General features: G+C 40.1%; 1 protein-coding gene across 4 annotated transcripts in view; it reads right to left on the bottom strand.

Moving 5' to 3' along the window:
- The window catches only part of pot1 (protection of telomeres 1 homolog), a 31,648-nt gene extending 14,443 nt beyond the window's left edge, over positions 1 to 17,205 (bottom strand). The window contains exons 1-10 of one of the 4 annotated variants that reach the window (XM_072671389.1): positions 17,134 to 17,205; positions 13,561 to 13,696; positions 13,235 to 13,307; positions 12,118 to 12,218; positions 10,689 to 10,796; positions 10,506 to 10,553; positions 7,505 to 7,610; positions 5,943 to 6,073; positions 5,428 to 5,721; positions 4,789 to 4,944 (exon numbers count right to left, since the gene is read on the bottom strand). In XM_072671389.1, the coding sequence (XP_072527490.1) occupies positions 4,789 to 4,944; positions 5,428 to 5,721; positions 5,943 to 6,073; positions 7,505 to 7,610; positions 10,506 to 10,553; positions 10,689 to 10,796; positions 12,118 to 12,218; positions 13,235 to 13,307; positions 13,561 to 13,680 (1,137 nt within the window). In that variant the 5' untranslated portion in view covers positions 13,681 to 13,696; positions 17,134 to 17,205. Of the gene's footprint in view, positions 1 to 4,788; positions 4,945 to 5,427; positions 5,722 to 5,942; positions 6,074 to 7,504; positions 7,611 to 10,505; positions 10,554 to 10,688; positions 10,797 to 12,117; positions 12,219 to 13,234; positions 13,308 to 13,399; positions 13,528 to 13,560; positions 13,697 to 17,133 lie in introns of those variants that run through there. The other 3 variants (XM_072671414.1, XM_072671405.1, XM_072671397.1) reach the window with 3 other exon arrangements.
- Between the last annotated feature and the right edge of the window lie 1,836 nt (positions 17,206 to 19,041).

Raw genomic sequence — 19,041 nt, 5'->3', positions numbered from 1 at the left:
AGTGCAACTACTCAACAAATGAATGTTTATGAAGGAATTTATGCAGCTGTTGTAGAACAGTAGCTAGGCATGGACAATGGACTATATTTTATGGAATTGCGATATTGTTATCATGATACACTCTTTTGTGTGTTTGTATATGTATGAAATATATAAATAAATAAATGAAATATCAGTAAATTGGTCACTCGTCTGTACAGTTACCAAAACAAATATGATCAAGCAACAACATGATTCTAAAGTCACCCTGCATCCTTAATCAAATCAGGCATTAACATTTCAGAGACTGATGGAAACTAATGAGAGATCACTGCACTTTGTTGTTACCACCCTTAGGTCTTTGTCCAGCAACCCTTGTTTTACAGTACAGTAAGACAGTATGATTAAACGATTACAGTCATTCACTTATCAACAAAGCAGAGAGAGATATTAGATCACTAGTGTTTAACTGAAGCCATCTTTTAGCTGGGCATCAGCACATATGACTTCATGCTGAGTCAGATATGCTCTTGTGCACGGGCACATGCAAGCCCCTTAGTGTGAGGACCGTTCACAGCCATATCGATTTGGCCCTTTCTTCAATAGCATAAAGCTATCTCCTTCAGTCCACTTAATCCTAATTGCCTCTATTCTGCTCCTCGGTGAAAAAGCTTGAAAATTTCACACAATATTACAGATGATAGAGTCACGGATACTGATAATAGCAAGGAAATATTCCTATTCTTTAGTGAATAAACTGTGAGAAAGAAAAATCAAATCAATCTACATTAAGAAAAAAAAAAAAATTAATAATAAAAAAAGGAAATGATTCGGCTCAGGTTTCAATTGTGCATCAGAGATCTTAAATGGTCATGTAATACGAGTACTGTCAGGAGAAAACAAAATAAAATTCTGTAAACTAAAGACCAAATGAAAGAATATTGGGGAAAAAAATCTAATAAATCACATGCAAATAAAGTAAATATCGCATTGTTTATTCCAGTGTTTCTCAACTCTGTCTGTTGTGCTGCACATTTAAATGCTTTTCCAGTTTCAACGTACCCACATCTACTCAATACTTGGCAGTTAATCAGCTGATTAGTTGTTAGTTAGGTAGTGGGCCTCCAGGACCAGGACTGAGAAACACTATCATCAACACTATAACTATCATTTTGGTGGTGTTAAATAATGGCTATATAGAAATGAAGTCAAGTTGCAAGTTACAGAGAAAGTCATGTTTTCTTGCTTGTTTTAAATTAGTCTATGTTTTATTCATTAGTGATATATGTGTATAAATTATATCCTCATTAAAATGTGTATATCTGTCACCCAATTGGGAGCAAACATGAAATTAGACATGGCTGAATAAGGCTAGCTAGAAAGAAAACATTCATCAGTTGCTAACAGAAAACTTGCCAATTCGTTTGAGGCAAGATTGATCAATGACAAACATTCGTATAATGAGTAGAGAGTTATAAAACCATTCCTAAATGTTAAACACAGTAAAACATGAAGCATGTGTGCTCATGAAAGGGCATCATTACAAACTTCAATAAACAGGCCATCAGTGACTAAAATATGCAAATCTCAGTGGCTTAATAGCTCAACTTTTTTTCCAGGATCTCACTAATATTTACAGGACATTTTTAGTCATGTTCTCATTTTCCAGGAGTTTCCTTGCCTGGAAAACAAGTCAACAGTCAACAGTTTTTTTTTTTTTTTTAAGGACACATAAAAACCCTGAAACTCTTCTCTACCCTAACACACAGACTTGACACAATCGCTAGCTGGGTCTGTTCATTTCCTTGTGCCACTATAGCACAGAAGGTTTTCAATATGTGGAAGCCATGGCCTTCGGAATAAGGGCTATTCTCAGAAGCCACACCAACAAAAGCAAGATTACAACTTGTGTCACTGCGCTTTATTGGGACAGAGTGGCCATGAACACATATCTTGTTGGAATCACAGACTTACTAGAAGCACCTGACTCCCAAGTCAGCAGACGTTTTGTCCGTTGCCTCAGGTCAGCTGAAGAATTGGACTATCTGTGCCTCTGTCAGGCTGTTGATAGTTTGTGGCTGGAAAGATACCCATTAACAAGACTGTGGCAAGCAGGTGATGGATGGCCCAATTGTCTTACACTGACAAAGTGTACAGGTACACACTCGCACAAGAGGACCCTTTGAGGTGCCTTTTTGACCGAAGCCTAAAAGTCCCAGGGTGAAATCCAAAACAATTAAGAGAACTAACAACAGTAACTGCCACATTACTTGACAAGTCATATATTAAACTGTTTGACAATTTGTGCCTGTGAACTCCAGCATTTCAAGTCTAGTCATGCATTTCAAAAGACAAATTTCTGGTCTAAACAAGCTGTACAAAGTTACCAGTCTAACACTTAATGCATACAAGTATCAACTACACTAGTCGGGATTATGATTTTAGTTTATTAATTCTCATCCATATTATCGTGACCGACAATCTGCCTTTTTTTCCATATTTACGCCTCTATTTTAGTATCAGTGTAATACACAGTGTAATAACACAAGCTCACTCAATCATTTTTTTGAAGCCAATCCGCCAACTGCCTCCAAATGATTGGCCCCCGTTTTCATCTGGCTTGAAACCAAAATGTAACTACAGCGCAGCTGTTGTGTTTGGTTTTGCAGAAAGGTCTAAATCCATGATGTTCATTCCAATGGCTCCTCATCCAAACGATGTGGCTGAAGATTTGCTGCACAGCCAAAACAGCTGTTGCAGCCATTTTAAACACTTGCATTTCTACAGATAACACTGTTATTCAGTGTCTGACACCAAATAAGAGAGTCTATTTAAGATTACTTAATAGTCTACTGTTCAACACAGTTTGCATGATGCTCCCTGCTGGGCCTTAGGCCTCCTGTGTAAAACTAAACTAACAAATGTTTTATTACTGTGTATTAGTATATAAGTGCATGCCCACTTACAGCACGATCATGTGTGCGAGAATGCATTAAGAAAATTTATTTTATTGTATTTGTTTTTTTAAAGGAGAATGAACATTTGTAATTCTAAACACATAAAACACAAAAGCTATAAGTTCCAAATCCTTTGAAAGAGAAAAGAGACCAAGAACAATGTAGAGTTTCATGCCTAAAAACTCTTACTCAAGAAGAAGCACCAAAGCCAAGTTCCCCCTGAAATATTAATACAAAGAAGAGAGCTGAAGGCTGAAAGCTGTCAGTATTTTCAAATCGTTTTCTTCAAGCTTCTCCATTTTTCCAAAAGACCTTCGATAAGTGAAAAAAATATATATATATATGCGCCTTTTCTTCCGCAGACAGAGCCAAAATACTATAGTTCTAATAAAGCAGCTAAACAGGAGGGAGCTAAACCTTATTTTTAAGTAAAGATTTCTCATTTACAAACTTGGCCTAAAGCTGGCAGTTGCAGAGGTTAGACGAAGACAATAAAGTAATTCTCAAAATTCTAGGATTGGAATGGTTAGATTTTTATAGTAAAAAGTGATTTATGCTAAATAGGCTAACCTAAACTGCTGGATCATTGGATCATTTTGGATTATTATAAACAGTTGCATTGCATGCACAGACAGGTTTAAACAAATCTTTTTGTCGCTACGAGTTACATTATGTTTGGAGGGAAAAAAGGGTGCTGAATGTAAGGAAAAAAAACACTTCTCCAACTGTTCGGTACAAGGTGGAGCAATCATGCTTTGAGGTTGGTGTTGTGGTCTTTGGCACAAAGTGGTCTGGAAATTTTACTGGTAAAGAGGAAAAAAAGCATTTTATAAAATCTGTGAAAAATCTAAAGGACGCTGCCCACAGGACGCTGCCCACAGGACGCTGCCCACAGGACGCTGCCCACAGGACGCTGCCCACAGGACGCTGCCCACAGGACGCTGCCCACAGGACGCTGCCCACAGGACGCTGCAGGCTGGATATTTCTGGTTAGTGGATTATTCTCAGTCCAGCGGTGTCACTTATGTGTTTAAAAACTCCAGCAGCTCTGCGGTGTCTGATCTACTCGTTCCAGTGCAACACAAACTAACACACCACCACGTTAGTGTCTCTCCACCACCACATAAATAATATCTGCTCTGTAGCGTCCTGTGGGGTCCTGACCATTGAAGAACAGGGTGAAGGGAAGCTAACAAAGTATGCAGAGACACAGATGGACTATAGTCTGTGATTATAGAACTACTTTCTATAGAGTGCTCCTATATGGTAAATGGAGCTGATAGAATGGACAATGGGTATAGGAAAACGTGGTGGAAGGTGTGGTTAAATGTTATGACTGATCTGTGTCTGTATATCTATCCATGTGTGTTTGTTTGTGTGGAGTGAATCAAAGACCGGTTTTGATATACCTAAATGTAAGTGTCTGAGAGTTTTATTATATGTGTTCTAATGCTTTGGTAATGATAACTTGCATGCTTAAGTATGAAATTAAATAAATTATTCAAGTAAGGAACTATGCAGTTTAATCTCTGTGTGTAATTTATGAAGAATTTTTCCATGTCCAGTTTAATTTCAAATCTGCATTAGTCAAAAAATATTCATATTGGCCAGTCTTTACTGAGAACTGTACATGGCTATACTAAGATTCATAGGATACACAAGATTAGGTCCTGAACGTTAAGTGGCAAAGCAACAGATCATACAGACTGGCAGCTCAATAAAACAGCTACAACTCTTTCTATTTTCTTTCACAAACCTTTTTCAGACTATACATAAACAGATAAACAGACCTGACACCGGAATTTGATGCAATGCCACATTCAACTTAAACATGTGAAACGTTTTGTCTCACCTTCAACATTCTGGCTACCTCCAAATGGTTGTCGTAGACAAGAATATTGGCTGTCAGGTTCTGTCGGTCTTGAAAGGATGTGGACTCTCCCTCCAAGGCATCTGGCGCCACAGCCACATTAAGCAGAGGATGACCACACTCTGTCCCATCCCACACCTGAGCAATGAAAGAGCAAAAACATTTGAGCTGCTAGATTATAAGGCACTTTTGCAAAAATATATGTGGTATGTATTTCACAGCTCCTAACATTTCTGGGGACTGTGGGAGGTGTTTTGACATGCCATCTTATATTTTTGGCTCAAGTACTGAGAACGCACAGCCCTGTGAAGTTGGAAAGCTTTGCATTAACAGAAAATGAACAGCCCTGATCTGTTGCATTTTGCAAAGACTGTATGACTAAACAGACTGCACCATAATCTCTAAGGGCAGGAGAGCGAGCTGTCCAGTTATTTTTAAATTTTAGAAGAACCACAAGGTTTAAAGATTTACATTTTAAAGGGATTAATTATAACTACATACTAGTACCGTTGGTTTACTAAATTTACAAATTTCACTTTAAAAAGCTAGTCCATCAGCTTGTTCGAGGTAGAAGGGCATACCAAGGTATTGAGAAATGAATTGTCTTTTTATATGCCTCACCTTAAGCAGAATGCATCGACTGTCCATGCAGGCCTTTGCTAACAGCTGGCAGGTCAGATCAAAGTACATCTTGGGCTGCACTGAGGACAAAGGGACAGTAGGCTCACTGGTGAGAAGTGACTGGCTTGCTGCCCACTGGCGCAGTGCCTCCACTGCACGTTTGTCAGCTTCATCAAAGTGGAAAGTCCGGCTTGATGCACGGGGCTCAACTGGGCTGTCGATTGTTCCATCAAAGGTGACGGTAGACCATCCAAGGCTGGTCAGTAGAGTCATAGACCCATTGAACACTTGAGCCTGTGGATAAGTACCAAACACTGTCTTAGCCACCAAGAACTCTTTGGAAAAGACGAAGACAACCTTTTCTTTTTTCTGTATAGAATTAGTAGTTTTTTAGAACCCATTATAGTGCTTAGTGTAACAATAGTGTTACAATCATTAAGGACATGTGTTTAAATCTATCCAATTTTGTAAAGGAATAAGCCCACCAGGCAAATTTAGTCAGACAATCACCTCACCTTCACTCTGTGAAGCCGAATTATGTCTCCAACCCTGTAGATTTGAGGATGGTCCTCGAGCCTTTCACTGAAAATAGTGCAGCCCACTTTAGCATTAGACGGGTCCGTGATCTTGAGAGTAGAGCAGAAATCTACGGAAGACCAATGGGCTCAATGTGACAATTCAGATTTGTTACAAATAAGTGCATTTGGGTAGAACAAAATTAGGTTGCCATCCCCTGATGAACACTTTGCAATATCATAGATAAGGGAAATTAATTCCTGTAGACATTTCAAGACAGTTTGAGGGAAACATGTGTACATAAGCATCAGTCTCATTAAGGCACAAAACACTGCCAGATGGAGGGTGTTTCTGCAATTCACAACATGAATTCATTATGCTGGTCCAGACCATTACGTACTTACTACATAAAACCTGTTGACAGAGAGATAACGTATTGGATAATTAAAAAAAAAAAAAGAACCTACAATTTCATGTCTATTTAATGCATGCACAGCCCATTTCTTTACTGCTTGTCACACACATCAAAATATAGAAATGTGTTCGCAACTTTCAGTGACAATAGGAAACATTAAAACAGGTTCAGCATCTTAAAGCTGAAAAAATCATGCTGTTTTTTTGCACGATGGCCTTTCACATTCAGCATTGATCTGGCATGAAGTGTTTGTCTCTTTGGACACAATGCGTGTGCACAATGCACAACTCTTTCTGCTGATTAAATTGGACGCAAGCCTGGGCTCTCTCTCTCGCTGCTCATCACAACAATCCATCGACAGGAGCCTTTGACTGAGATGAGGATTGATTTTCACCACTTTACAAGGTGCCAGCATGACACGATCTGAAGTATGATCAATGATCTGAATGTGTTAAGGCACACATAATTGCGTGAAGCCAAAGCAGTGCGGCACCCTGATGGAGTGCAAGGGCTGTAATTGGTTAGAGCCACTGTTTTGGTTTCCTCACTGTGATCTACACCATGACCCGAGGGTTAGAAGGATTTCATGCTAGCATCAGAGTCAAGGGCAGTATAAGGAAAAAGAGGAATGAGAAAGAAGAAAGGCATTGGAGAATGACGGCTTTAAGAGAGGAACCAAGCAACGGATACAGACAGAAAAGCAGCCTGTTTACTCCTAGATTTTCTTCAGTTCTTAAGTCAAGCATAGCTGGTTACTAAAACACAAAGACAGTACAGGAATGTACATAATTCCATCAATGTACAGAATTTTCTTCAAGAGAGTACAGTAGGAGTACAGTAACTACTTTGATACTGCAATGCCTTTGATTATGATTAGTATGAAGCTGATTGATCCCTCCTGGAAAGAAGCCCTTCAACCAATAGCCTTTCCTTTAAAGGGCTCCCATTTTGATCTCCACATAATGCAGTAAGTGCTGTACCCAATCACCTCCTCAGCCATCATCCCATTTCCAGAGTCACCAGTTTCTGCACTGGCTACAAAATGTTAAGAGCACAGCTGAGAGCCATAATTCCCTCAGCATTACTCCGAGCTTGAGGGCACCAATGACTGTAAGTCACGCTATTACCGCCTTTTTAGAGACTGACCTGTGCCTTTGGTGGGAAAAGGCTGCTTGAAGAAGGTCACCACGCCATACACATTCACTATCCGCCTGGGTTTCAGCTCATTTAAAGGAATATAAGTGTACTTTGGCTAAAAGGAGAAAAAAGACAGATAATCATGAACCAGTAATACATATGAACACAAACACAAACAGGATCGAAAGCTCTGTTGGCTTCTCCTGAATGACTGTTGTCTGGTAGCATCTAAGCTTAAAACACCTGCAAAAATTGTGAACACAAAAGTGAACATAAAGACAATGGCACATAAAACAAACTCCTACAAGACAGAATGAGATTAACAAGCATACAAGACACACAAAAACAACTGCAAAGCCAGCTATAGTATTTTACTGTTCTACTGTGAGCATTTATTTAAAAAAAAAAAAAAAAAAAAAATCACTGAATGTTCAGAGCTGGCTAAGAAAGACCCTTGAGCTTAAACATGCCACAAGAGCCAATTGGTGTCGTTTCTGCACACCAGAGGTACCTTTAAATAATGTTACCTTTAAATAATGTGATACTGGGTTTGGATCTTTCAATCACATTCAGTACAGAAAGACTTCCATAATATGCCCAAGAACAAACCCAATGTATTATTTAAATCTGATTCCTGACCAATTTAGCAAACCCTTCCTAGGCATGCCATCGCTTGATAAATTATCAGTGAATTATTGGTCACATGGGAAAGGGGACAAATTGCCACTCCTAGACACAGTATACATAAAATCTGAAAACTGCTGCAAAGTAGAATTCATATAGCCAGCAAATGTAGCCTATTGACTATTCATGAAATACTATGCATCTTAACTTGTAAAATATCCATATTACCACTGGTGTAACTGAGGGCAAAAGAAAGCAAATGGTTTGCACATAAATGTATTATGAACACACAAGGTCAGTGTCCATAAACCAATTTAAAAGAAACTGAATGTTCCAGTCAATAGGCTTTCTTAAGTTCTTCTAAAAAAACAGAAAACACAGGAACAAAAATAAGAACATCTGAAACCATTCCCAGCAGTGTGGCATAACATTTGGATCAGCAGGAGTCGTTGTGCTTTACATTTATGGTGAACAAATCTAGGTCGACACAATGAAACCACTCCACCTAGGCAGTGTGCTGCTGTCCCTTTTATCACATGTAAATTGCACAGGAATCTTGAGGAAACATTGCTAGTAGCACAAAACATGGAGTTGGACGTAGGTAAACTATGCTAAAAAGATACTACTATATTAAAAGCCTACTATATTACGAAGGAATGTATGCTACCTCCCTTCACACTGAACCATGCCCATTAGGTTTTGATCAGATCAGTTCAACCAACACAAATCAGCGGATACAGATCACTGTCAGCAATACACTATTTACAGACATCACAAAACACCCAACCTTTTTCATTAAGTTTAATTAAACCAAATTAAAAAAAACTCTCAAAGTTGAGAAAATCCAGTCAGCACTACAGAAAGTTCCACAGCTTTTTCCAGAGTGTTTTTAGGCTCCTGACGAGCCATGGAAGATTTTAAATCAGCTTGGCGTGTGGAGACACTGTACTCTGTAATTAGAGGGTAGTCTTCCTTACATATTGCAGACCACAGGGACAGGAAACAAGGTAAACATGAGTAGAACTGCATGTATTACAATGTTTGATCCTGTAGTCTTTCCCCATGGTGCAGTTATATTTGCTTTCCTGATGCTTTTACAAGAGATATAATGCTTGCCTGTACAAAACCCAATGGATTTCACCACTCTGTGCTGAAACAAATACATTTACATGTATTGACATATCATGAAAGTGGACAGGTGGAGTGGACAAACACAGACACGCTGCAACAGATCTTGTTGCCAATGAATAAAACCTGCCAGTGTTTAATGCTAATAATATGAGTGCTAATGGGATGATGTGCATTATTTGTTTACAGGTATTTTGTTCTGTTGAATGGTTTGTGATGTAGTGGATGGGTACAGGCCACTGTAAGAACAGAATAAAGCCTTTCCTTAGGTATCCCTAAAAACGTGTTTATACAATTTGTCCCATTTCAACTCAGTGCTAACTTCTAGTGCATAGAGACCCGACCCTTAAAGAGGAACTCTCATGGTAGTTCCATGCAAGAGCTCTGAGCAAAAAGCTAACTGCTCTTGACTTTGGGTTTAACATAACGTACAATAAAGTTATTCTAGACATTTGAGTGTCCAGAAAATGGACACTATCAGTGTCACAGCAGTAGTCTATGCTAAGAAACAGGGTTACGCAAAGAATTAACATGCTAATGGAAGGCAGTTAATCAGAGAGAGATTCTCTGAAGATTATGAAAATGTCATCAATGTATCATTCATGAATCAGATTATAGATCTGTTTTGTCACTTGCTTTCTTTTGTCATGTAGATTTATCTTTTTAAACAAGGATGAACAGATTTCATTAGTGTAGCAATAAAACCAATTCCACCGTCTATTTTAAGCAGAGTAAAACTGTGCTAAAATAACCCCCTGCAAACCAGACCTTTGCATTTTCTGATAGAGTTTAGCAGGTTTTAATATTAACACAGCCACAAACCTCATATTTTAACAGGAAATGTTCCATGCAAACAGACTTACCGCAGAATGTTACTTTTGCTTGACATTTATAGCCTGAACTAGATCTTCTCTGAAGGGTTAGACTAATTTATATAAACGTCGAAATCTCTAGCTATTTTAGCACTGTGGGGTGAGCTCTGCAGTGAAGACTAGCAAAACAAAGCTTTCCACTGTATTAAATTATGAAAAGTTAAATAACTAAAATTGGAGAAAACCATGCCTGAAGCTCCACCTTCTTCCAATCCAAGTTTCTAAATTTCACCACTACTGTCTTTTTCCCTGTAAAGCTTCACACCCCACCACCGTCCCCATCTTACTCACTCCTACCGCTTTTCCACCTTTCCAGCTTAAAGCAAAAGCCCTCTTTAGGGGTTTAGTCTTTTAGATTTAGGAATACATGTAACCAAACACAGTACCTCAGAGTTGACAGCAGACGGTCCGCTGGAGGAAGCAGAAGACCACACCTATGACACACAGACCACATGGCATCAATCATGAACCAATGTGCAAACCAATGATTCAAGTTGTTTATATACAACAAATTTATTTGTGGATACAAAAGAAAAGAAATTCTTAGTTAGTATTAGATTGACACTTACATACACACCGGCATCAGGGCCACTCATCTCCAAGTGACAGGGATGTAGCTTGTCAGTTTGTTCAGAGGGCGACTTACTAATGGTGAAACCAGTCAATAAGATAATGTCCTGGAGCAATATAAAGTGGGATCAAGAAAGAAAAGCGGAGGTAAGTAGTGTGAACCCAGCCATTATTAGCGACCCAATGATGGCTGGGGTTTTACTGTGGGACTGAGTTGTTTAATGAGTTAGGTGCACCATACAGCCAAACAGAGAGCCTGTGCAGAGAGAGAGAATAAAACAATGCTGGCTGGCATGTGATACGTCTATATCTCCTCACCAAACTCCTTTTGAGCGGTCACGATCTGTTCAAGAATCTGTCTTGCCATAGCTTCTTTTCAGGCTGCTCCACATGTACTAACAACATCCCAGCATCTTTACACAATCCTGTTTATTTCTTGTATTCTTAAAATCATGCAACAGGATACCTGTCTTTCTCTCAATTAAATGCAAGAGCACTTAGTAGTGCATCAGTGTTTGATGAATCCCTGCTCACAGAGTCTAGGAAATGAACTGACAGCGTACAGCATGAAGCTCTTACAGCAGCTGCTGAGTCTCACAACACTTTCTACTGTAATCACACACAGGGTTTAGCATCAGCATGTGCTACAAAAGAAGTGCTGTTACCACATGAACGAGAAGATGGAGAGTCACCCTCAGCATAACAGTAACAATAACACTGAGGATAAGCCACAGAGGATGGCTGATAATGAAAGAGGGGCTCTTGGGGCAAAGAACAAAACCACAGAAAAGCCAGCTGTGGGGGCTTTAGGGGGGTGGCAGGATGAGGACAGGATCCTGAAAGGAAAAAGAGCCCATTCTAAGCACCATTCAAGAAAGCAAAGCACCACGGCTCAGATTAAAGACATGTCTCTCAGGAAGGATTTTTTTTGTCACACCGCCATCGCCTGTCAGCAGGGAGGCAATCCAAACTATGATGATTTTGTTACGTTTCTGATTCCGATGCAGTAAAATCTGTGTTATGCAACTGCTGTGCTTTTCACACCACATTCACACAAATGGGGTTACCTCAGAATGGCTTCTAAAAGCTTTGACTTGTTAGCGACTGCAGCATTTAGCACAGGCATGGGACAGCAGTGTTCAAACCATTAACACTTCTCACTTACTAAACTCCACATATTAATAAATAATCGACTTTTATCAATAAATTAAATTATGTTTAATAGATACTGAACAGATTTGTCATGCACATGCCACTGGGTATAGGTTATTATGAGTAATTCATATACATTATTACCACAGGGCTTTTTTCTATAAACCAAACCATTTAACTAAGTCAAGGGTATGTTTCATCCCAGTGGGGGAACTTCTTGACATCCCCATTAAATTCTACAAAAGGATACTTTAGTGTGTTAAAGTAGAGGCCTACCCCTTGACTGACAGACTGTGAGAAGTCCTTGGCCAACGTGCCAAAAAAAATGACATTGATTGATGCATGCTGTGAAGCTGAACTCTGCTGGGGGTCTTCCCCTGAGAAACAAACAGTGGAGAAAGAGAAATACCAAATAGGGAGCAAGAGAGACTTTGTAATGAAAAAAAGTTTGTATATGCAGAAAGGACTAAAGAGCAAGACGATCATTAAATGCACATTTTTGCAGTCAAAATGAATTATTCAGCGGTTAAGCTACATTTACTCAATACTGCCATGCCGACATTACACCACATATATGATGCATAAAGATATTCATGTTTACTGCAATACTGCTAACAAACATGTAGCAGTGTAACAGTACATTACGGTTCAGTGTAAGAAGACTGATAAAAGTAATACAGAACCAAATTCTTAACCACACCCAAGCTCTTCGTTGTTACCAATTATGTCATATTTCATGCAAAGCTTAGCTCAAGCTGATTGGCGCCTGACTACAGTACATATTATACAGGAGCCAGAAGACCTGCCAGCTTCTTTTGAATTAGATCTTTTTTGAACACTCCTAACTACATAAAAATATGACCTGCACTGGTAACAAACAAAATAAATACAAATTACCTAGCCTTATGCATTTTCATAGCTTTTTTTGTATTCATACCGAACCTTCCCCCATACTGAGATTTTCATTAGAAGCATGGATGAACACTTTAAACAAAGCCCTAGCTTTATGTTTAAAATCCTCCTGAACCTACTGCAGCAGAACACAATACACTGATTGAATTCCTCCCAGAAAAGATGACTGAAAAGCAGAAAACATGGATTTGTTTGATCGTACCAGTTTATTTATAATTATTATTCTTTTCACAAAAACAAATGCGGTGTCCCTAAGGATCAAGAAGTTACTCCAACTACACCACTGTTTCGCACAGCCGCAGTGTCTGAATCTGCAATAAGCCTATACGTTCTCTATGTAACTAAATATAGACCTACTTTTCTCTTCTTTAGCCTGGGAATCAAGGCCATAGCCTCCCATAACCCGTCCCCATCACAGCAGTGCGCATTAAGGAGCCCTACTTTTCTTAAACAAAATTGAGCAACTTAGCCAGAGCCTCACCTTGAATAACAGCCTTCAGCAGATATTCTTTCTGTCTGCAAGATACTACAGGCCCCTTCTGAACCACTTTACCCTATAAAAAAAAGAAGAAGAAATCAGCACAGTGAAGACAATTGTTTTTGCGAATCAGTTATTTTGCTTTAGAATAAATTGTCATCACTTAACTAAGCCCAGAAACTCTGGCCCATTTCTATTGGTCCAATTGTAATGAAAAGTTCACACAATGTAAAACGGAGCTGTTCCCCACTCCTGCCTCGATAAAGCTTTAACAACAAAGATGCTATGTAGGAGACATGAAGGTGGTAAGAAGTGCAAATTAACGCAACCTTAACACTCCTGTGTAAGCAGTCAGACATGAGGTTGAGGTTTAATATAGAGACGCGCTGCAGATGCAAAGGGACCTTAGTGTCCAGGTCATTCACACCTTTCACTGAGTGGACAGGCATGCCACACGGTCAATAACTGCAATGAAAACAAAAGAAAGCATGTCAGCTCAAAAAGTGCTACACAGAAGGAAGGAAATCAGCCTGCTCACTTGACAATAATCAACAATGTCAGATGCTCACAATACAATTTAAAGACATACAAAAGTCAGTGACCATAGGGCACCTTTAAATGCAGCATATGGCAACCTATAGACACATTTCTGAAGAAGCTAGAGGATTCTGTTTCTACCACTGAGCTCCTTAATGTCTCTGTAAGGCTCAAAACAGCTAAACAGAAGCAGCCTTCTTGTGCTTACCAGTCACATGACCATACCTTTCACCAGAGATTAAGCACAAGCCCTGTCAATCTCTCCAAATATAAACAGTCATGACTTTTCTCATGTGGATGACATTCAGAATGAAGCACTCTGTATGTGCAAGTGTGTGCTCATTCATTTGTGCAATTCCGCCACCCCCCAACAAAAAACTTCAGCCTTGTGGCAATTTACAACAAGCCAAGCGGTTCTTCCCTTTTGTGACCCCTGCAGCACCCCTTTACTTTTACTCGACAGTTTATACTGTACACTTCAAATAGCAAGAATGAATGATAAATGAAAGATAACCAAGTAGGTGTTGGCAATTTATGTCAGCATTATTTAAGAGCCCATAAAATGGTCACGAGAACAATCTTTTCTTTCATAAAAATAAGAGTTTGGGTACAAACAAAAACCCACACAAATATAAAAAAGCACCAAGAAGAGAAATAAAATACAACAAAAAATGTAGAGTATAGGCTCATAAAAAATGCCAGATTCATAAAACAAGGCAGTAATAGTGCTACACCAGGCACAATGAGCAGCTCAGTATTTACAGTTTTTGAGGGTTTTCTGAAATCAACACAGAGTCACAAATATTTAAAAAGGGTCAAAACACAAACACCCAGATTATTAAATAAATGGTGCTGAAAGATTATAAATATTTAACTAGCTAAGGTATCTTTACTTCCTGTTAGTGACCATGGTTGACTATAGCTGTTGGCTTCTCACCACACACACAAAAAGGGTTTGTTGGCAGCACTCATTGGTTTGATCAACGTCGTACAATGGGAAAGTCCAAGGAGCTCAGTGCTGATCTGAGGATGATCGTAGATTTACATAAGTAGAAAATGTGGTTTATATATTCTAAATATCTGCTGATTCCAAGATCATTAGTTGGTTGCGGTAATGGTAAAGCAGGCCATCATTAAATCTTTGCAATGGTCTGAAATCAACACTAATCCAAATTCCCAAATTCCCATAGTGGCACTTAGCATGCTATGACAGCTACGGCATAAAATCTGAGTCAAAGAAAACTTCATATACACGTTTTTACTACCATCAACACTACATATAAATCCTCTGGTCATATAAAAAGACACTGGTCATTCCGGATGTGGCTATATCCGCACTGTAGACATCACTAGACACCCGTTCCCATCACCATCACTGTAAAGAGACCAGAAATCTGAGGTGGTCAGTTCCTTTAAAAACTAGTTCACACTGAACCATCCTCAATGACGTTACTTACATCTCAGCATTTTTTTGTGCAGTTATTTGGACAAACTGATGAAATTTAAATGAAATTCCTTTAATACCCTCTGTATTCCCTGGAGTTAAGTGCTAATCAAAGCCGGCAAACTGAAAAAGTATGCCTTTTGTTTCCATAAACAAAAGTTTAGTTAATCACAAAACGTACAAAGACACATCATTATACACAAATCCGACTAAAGGAGATAATCAGAAATGGAGAAGTCACTCAAGGGCCTTGATCTCTTCAACAAAAAAAAAAAAAATCTCCTGGCCTTTGCAATCTTGGTGTACATCAGCCTAACATTCTGCGTAAACAACATCTGTCAGCTGAAGGAGAGCCTCTTCTGTAGACACTTGTGCTTCAAATCTTGGAGCAACATGAGATGTAGCCTAGTGATGAGCCTAGCAGGCAAGCAACACAAGCAGTGCCAATAAACATAAAGAGCAGACTTGTATGGTGGGCTAGTCACATGTAACAGCCGACGACAAGAATCTTCATGAGCAATTCCCAAGACCCAATACTTGAAGTATGAGATTCTGAAAGGCCGAACTGACCTTGAGACGCTTTAAAACAAAAAAAATCTGGTTCTTTCTCTTGTGAAAAACAAAATCTATTAACTGAAATCTTAATCCTTCTCATAAAGCCATTACAATCCTAGCAAGTAACCACAGGGTATTATAGGCTCAAGCACACTTCAGCAACTCATACAGAACATCTTCCTTCTTTATGGAGCTCAGACAGGAGCATATACGTTACATGAGTGTAACGATGGGGGCTCATGATCATTCCTGTGCCTCGCTCTCCAGTTTATAACTTAAGCCTTTAGAGAGAAACACAACCGGAAAAAAGAGCAGCGTAAAAATGAACTAGCTAGATATTATTGTTCAAAACACACCACAAAATGATAAGAAAAAAAAAAACTGTAGTGAGACTAATTAATTCCCTGTGGGCTATATCCACTGCAAACAGGCATTAATTACCACAGACAACAGGCAAAAGTGTGATTTCATATAGCATATCTAAAGAGAAGCAAGTCACAAGCAAACAATACTACGCTCTAATGTGATTTACTGTCTGGCTGGAAGGGCGAAAAGGCTGCAGTTTGAGCTGACTGTGCAGCGTACATCTGTTTACACGAATGGTGAACACAGGCTTTCCAGCTAAGCGCCCATGCACGCTGGCATTTCCAAGCCCTATTTTGCATTACCACTTGCTGCTTTAGCCCATTCCTTCTCAAGCCAGAGCAGTGTGCCCTGTGATGTTCAGCGACTAGATTAAAGAAGGTCTAAAAACAGTAAGCGCTGCGGGGAGGTGGAGGAGCAGGAGAGGAGCAGCACACTCTTACACTAATGCCAGACTAATAGCTACAGCTAATAGTAATGGGCAGCTGTGCTGTTGACCCAACAAGAGAGCTTCCCTAAGGGGTCCAGCAGCCGTTTCTGTAGGGAGGCTGTTCCACACGTTTCTCGAGCTAGCCTGCTAACTTCGTTTGTAACCAGGTAAGCTCCTAGCCAACTGCTGCTTCCCCTCATATTAAAGTACTGTTATAAAGTTTCCCCACTGGCGGTAGCTAGCTTAGCTAAAGTCATTAAAGTTATTCTCTAAAATTGGACGAACTTACTACCACATTCTCCACCTTTTGCAGACGCCTGCACTCTCACATTACATAGCTAGAGATGCCTGTGGCGTTTTAAAGATAGCGCAGTTCGTTAGCTTGCTTGCTAGCTAGCTAGCTAACTTCAAGGCAAGCTAAAAACAAACGCTCGGCTCGCCGCTGCAGTTATTGAGACTACAGCCAAGCTTAGCTCTCAGATAGCTAAAACTAATAGCTAACATGAACACACTTGAAGTTCAGCGTTGTGATATCTGTGGTAAACAAATCCAGACCTGGGCGGTCTTACTCACAGTGACAGAAAAGTTCAGGACTGTCTCAAGTTAAATGTGAGCGCGGAACAGGACAGGAAACACGGTCACACGGAGGACTCCTTAAAGCCGCAGGAAACGGGGGCTGTCTACTGTTCCCTTCAGCCGAACTTGTTCACTCCCCGTGGTCTGGAACCACCCTTAAAATGCCTGAATACCCTAAATAGTCAGTGCACTTGACAGGAAACCCCCACGGCGATGTCAACACGTCTAGTCTAGTATTTGGACAGTGCCGATTTTGTGTAAATATTTGTGTAATATTACTTGGATGTAAGCCAGTAGGTTCCAGACCAAACGCAACCCTGACCTGCAAGACTTAAGACGATGAATGAATAAATGAATAAAAATATAGTACAGCTACAGATAACTGACCTTTACATGCCTATTTACCAGGAACATCTAGCTTTATATCCACAGCAATAAGAGGGTACTACTACTTCTAATGGGGCAGTGGTGGTTAGTGGTTAGAGCGCCGGGTTATCGATAACAGGGTTGTGGGTTCGATTCCCGGGCTCGGCAAGCTGTTGGGCCCTTGAGCAAGGCCCTTTACCCTCTCTGCTCCCCGGGCGCTGGAGTTGGCTGCCCACCGCTGTGAGTGTGTGTTCACTACCACAGATGGGTTAAATGCGGAGGACCCATTTCGCTGTACAGTGCACACTGTACAGTGACAAATACGTGCACCTTAATACTGCTACTAGTTTGATCCTCGCTCGGGTCTCAGTACGACAGGTTCGCTCTGGTCTATTTGGTAGTGCTGACCTGGCAAGGACGCTGTACAGTAATTTTGCAATTGAAACAGCAGCACAGTGTGTAATGCATTCTGGCATATTTGGTTGTGCCAAGTGCACACAAGTCACGTCCTGATGCACCCTCGATAACACGAGTGGAACAAGGACACTTTTGGGCATTAGTTGTGGGCTTTTGAATGGAACAGTACAGGGCCACAACTGATGACAAGATCAGCCTCTTTCTGTGAGGGGTTTGGTGTGCTTTCCTGAGTGTTTCCTCTGGGTACTCCTGGTTTCCTACCACCTCCCAGTGACATGCCAGTAGGTTATGCTTAAGACTGGCTATGCTTAAGATTGCCTATATGAAAGAGTGTGTGAGGGAATGAGTGTGCTTGGTGGTGTGGTGCAACAGATAACACCGCTACCTGCCAGTAAGCTACCACACCATGTGGGAGACTGGGGTTCGATTCCCGGTCTGGGTGACTGTGCTGCGCTATACCAATAAGAGTCCTTGGGCAAGACTCCTAACATTACGTTGGCCCACCTCTGTAATATGAGTAACCTTGTAAGTCGCTCTGAGTAAGAGCGTCAGCTGTAATGCTGTAAATGTAAATATAATGTAAATGTTGCCCTCTGATGCACTGGCACCCTTTCCAGGGAGTGTTATAAATAAAATAATAATAATAAGCAGCAGTTAGAACAACTGTATTAGAGTAACATTACAAGTCAAAATATTGTAGTACACATATGTATTTGCTCATTTTGTACAGTTTGATTGCCGTAACCGTGTCCACATTTACAGGAGAGGATGAAAACTCAGTTAATTAAACAAAATTTTATCTCATGTTTTATCCCATATTTTGAAGCAATTCTGTTGGTCCATTCGTCATGACATGGTCACACAATGTAAACAGCAGCTGACTTGGGAAAATCCTCTTAGGGGTGCAACTGAATGAAGCATTCTCCGAGCACATTCTCTTAAAAGTTTCTCACTCTAAGTTCTGTTTGTGTTGTTTCCAGGCAGAATAGTTTGTGACAGCAAAATGAGATGGCAGGTTTACTAAATCATCTCTCACCCTTTGACCTCACCCAGTCACCCCTTCCTCATCCTCCCTCAGTGAAACACTGTCCTACTGTACTGTGACACTCACTGTAGCGTTCA

The sequence above is a fragment of the Salminus brasiliensis genome, chromosome 2, assembly GCF_030463535.1.
Source record: "Salminus brasiliensis chromosome 2, fSalBra1.hap2, whole genome shotgun sequence".
Classification (NCBI taxonomy): domain Eukaryota; kingdom Metazoa; phylum Chordata; class Actinopteri; order Characiformes; family Bryconidae; genus Salminus; species Salminus brasiliensis.
Note: the sequence above shows the minus strand (reverse complement) of the source record. Positions and strands in the feature narration are given on the sequence as shown.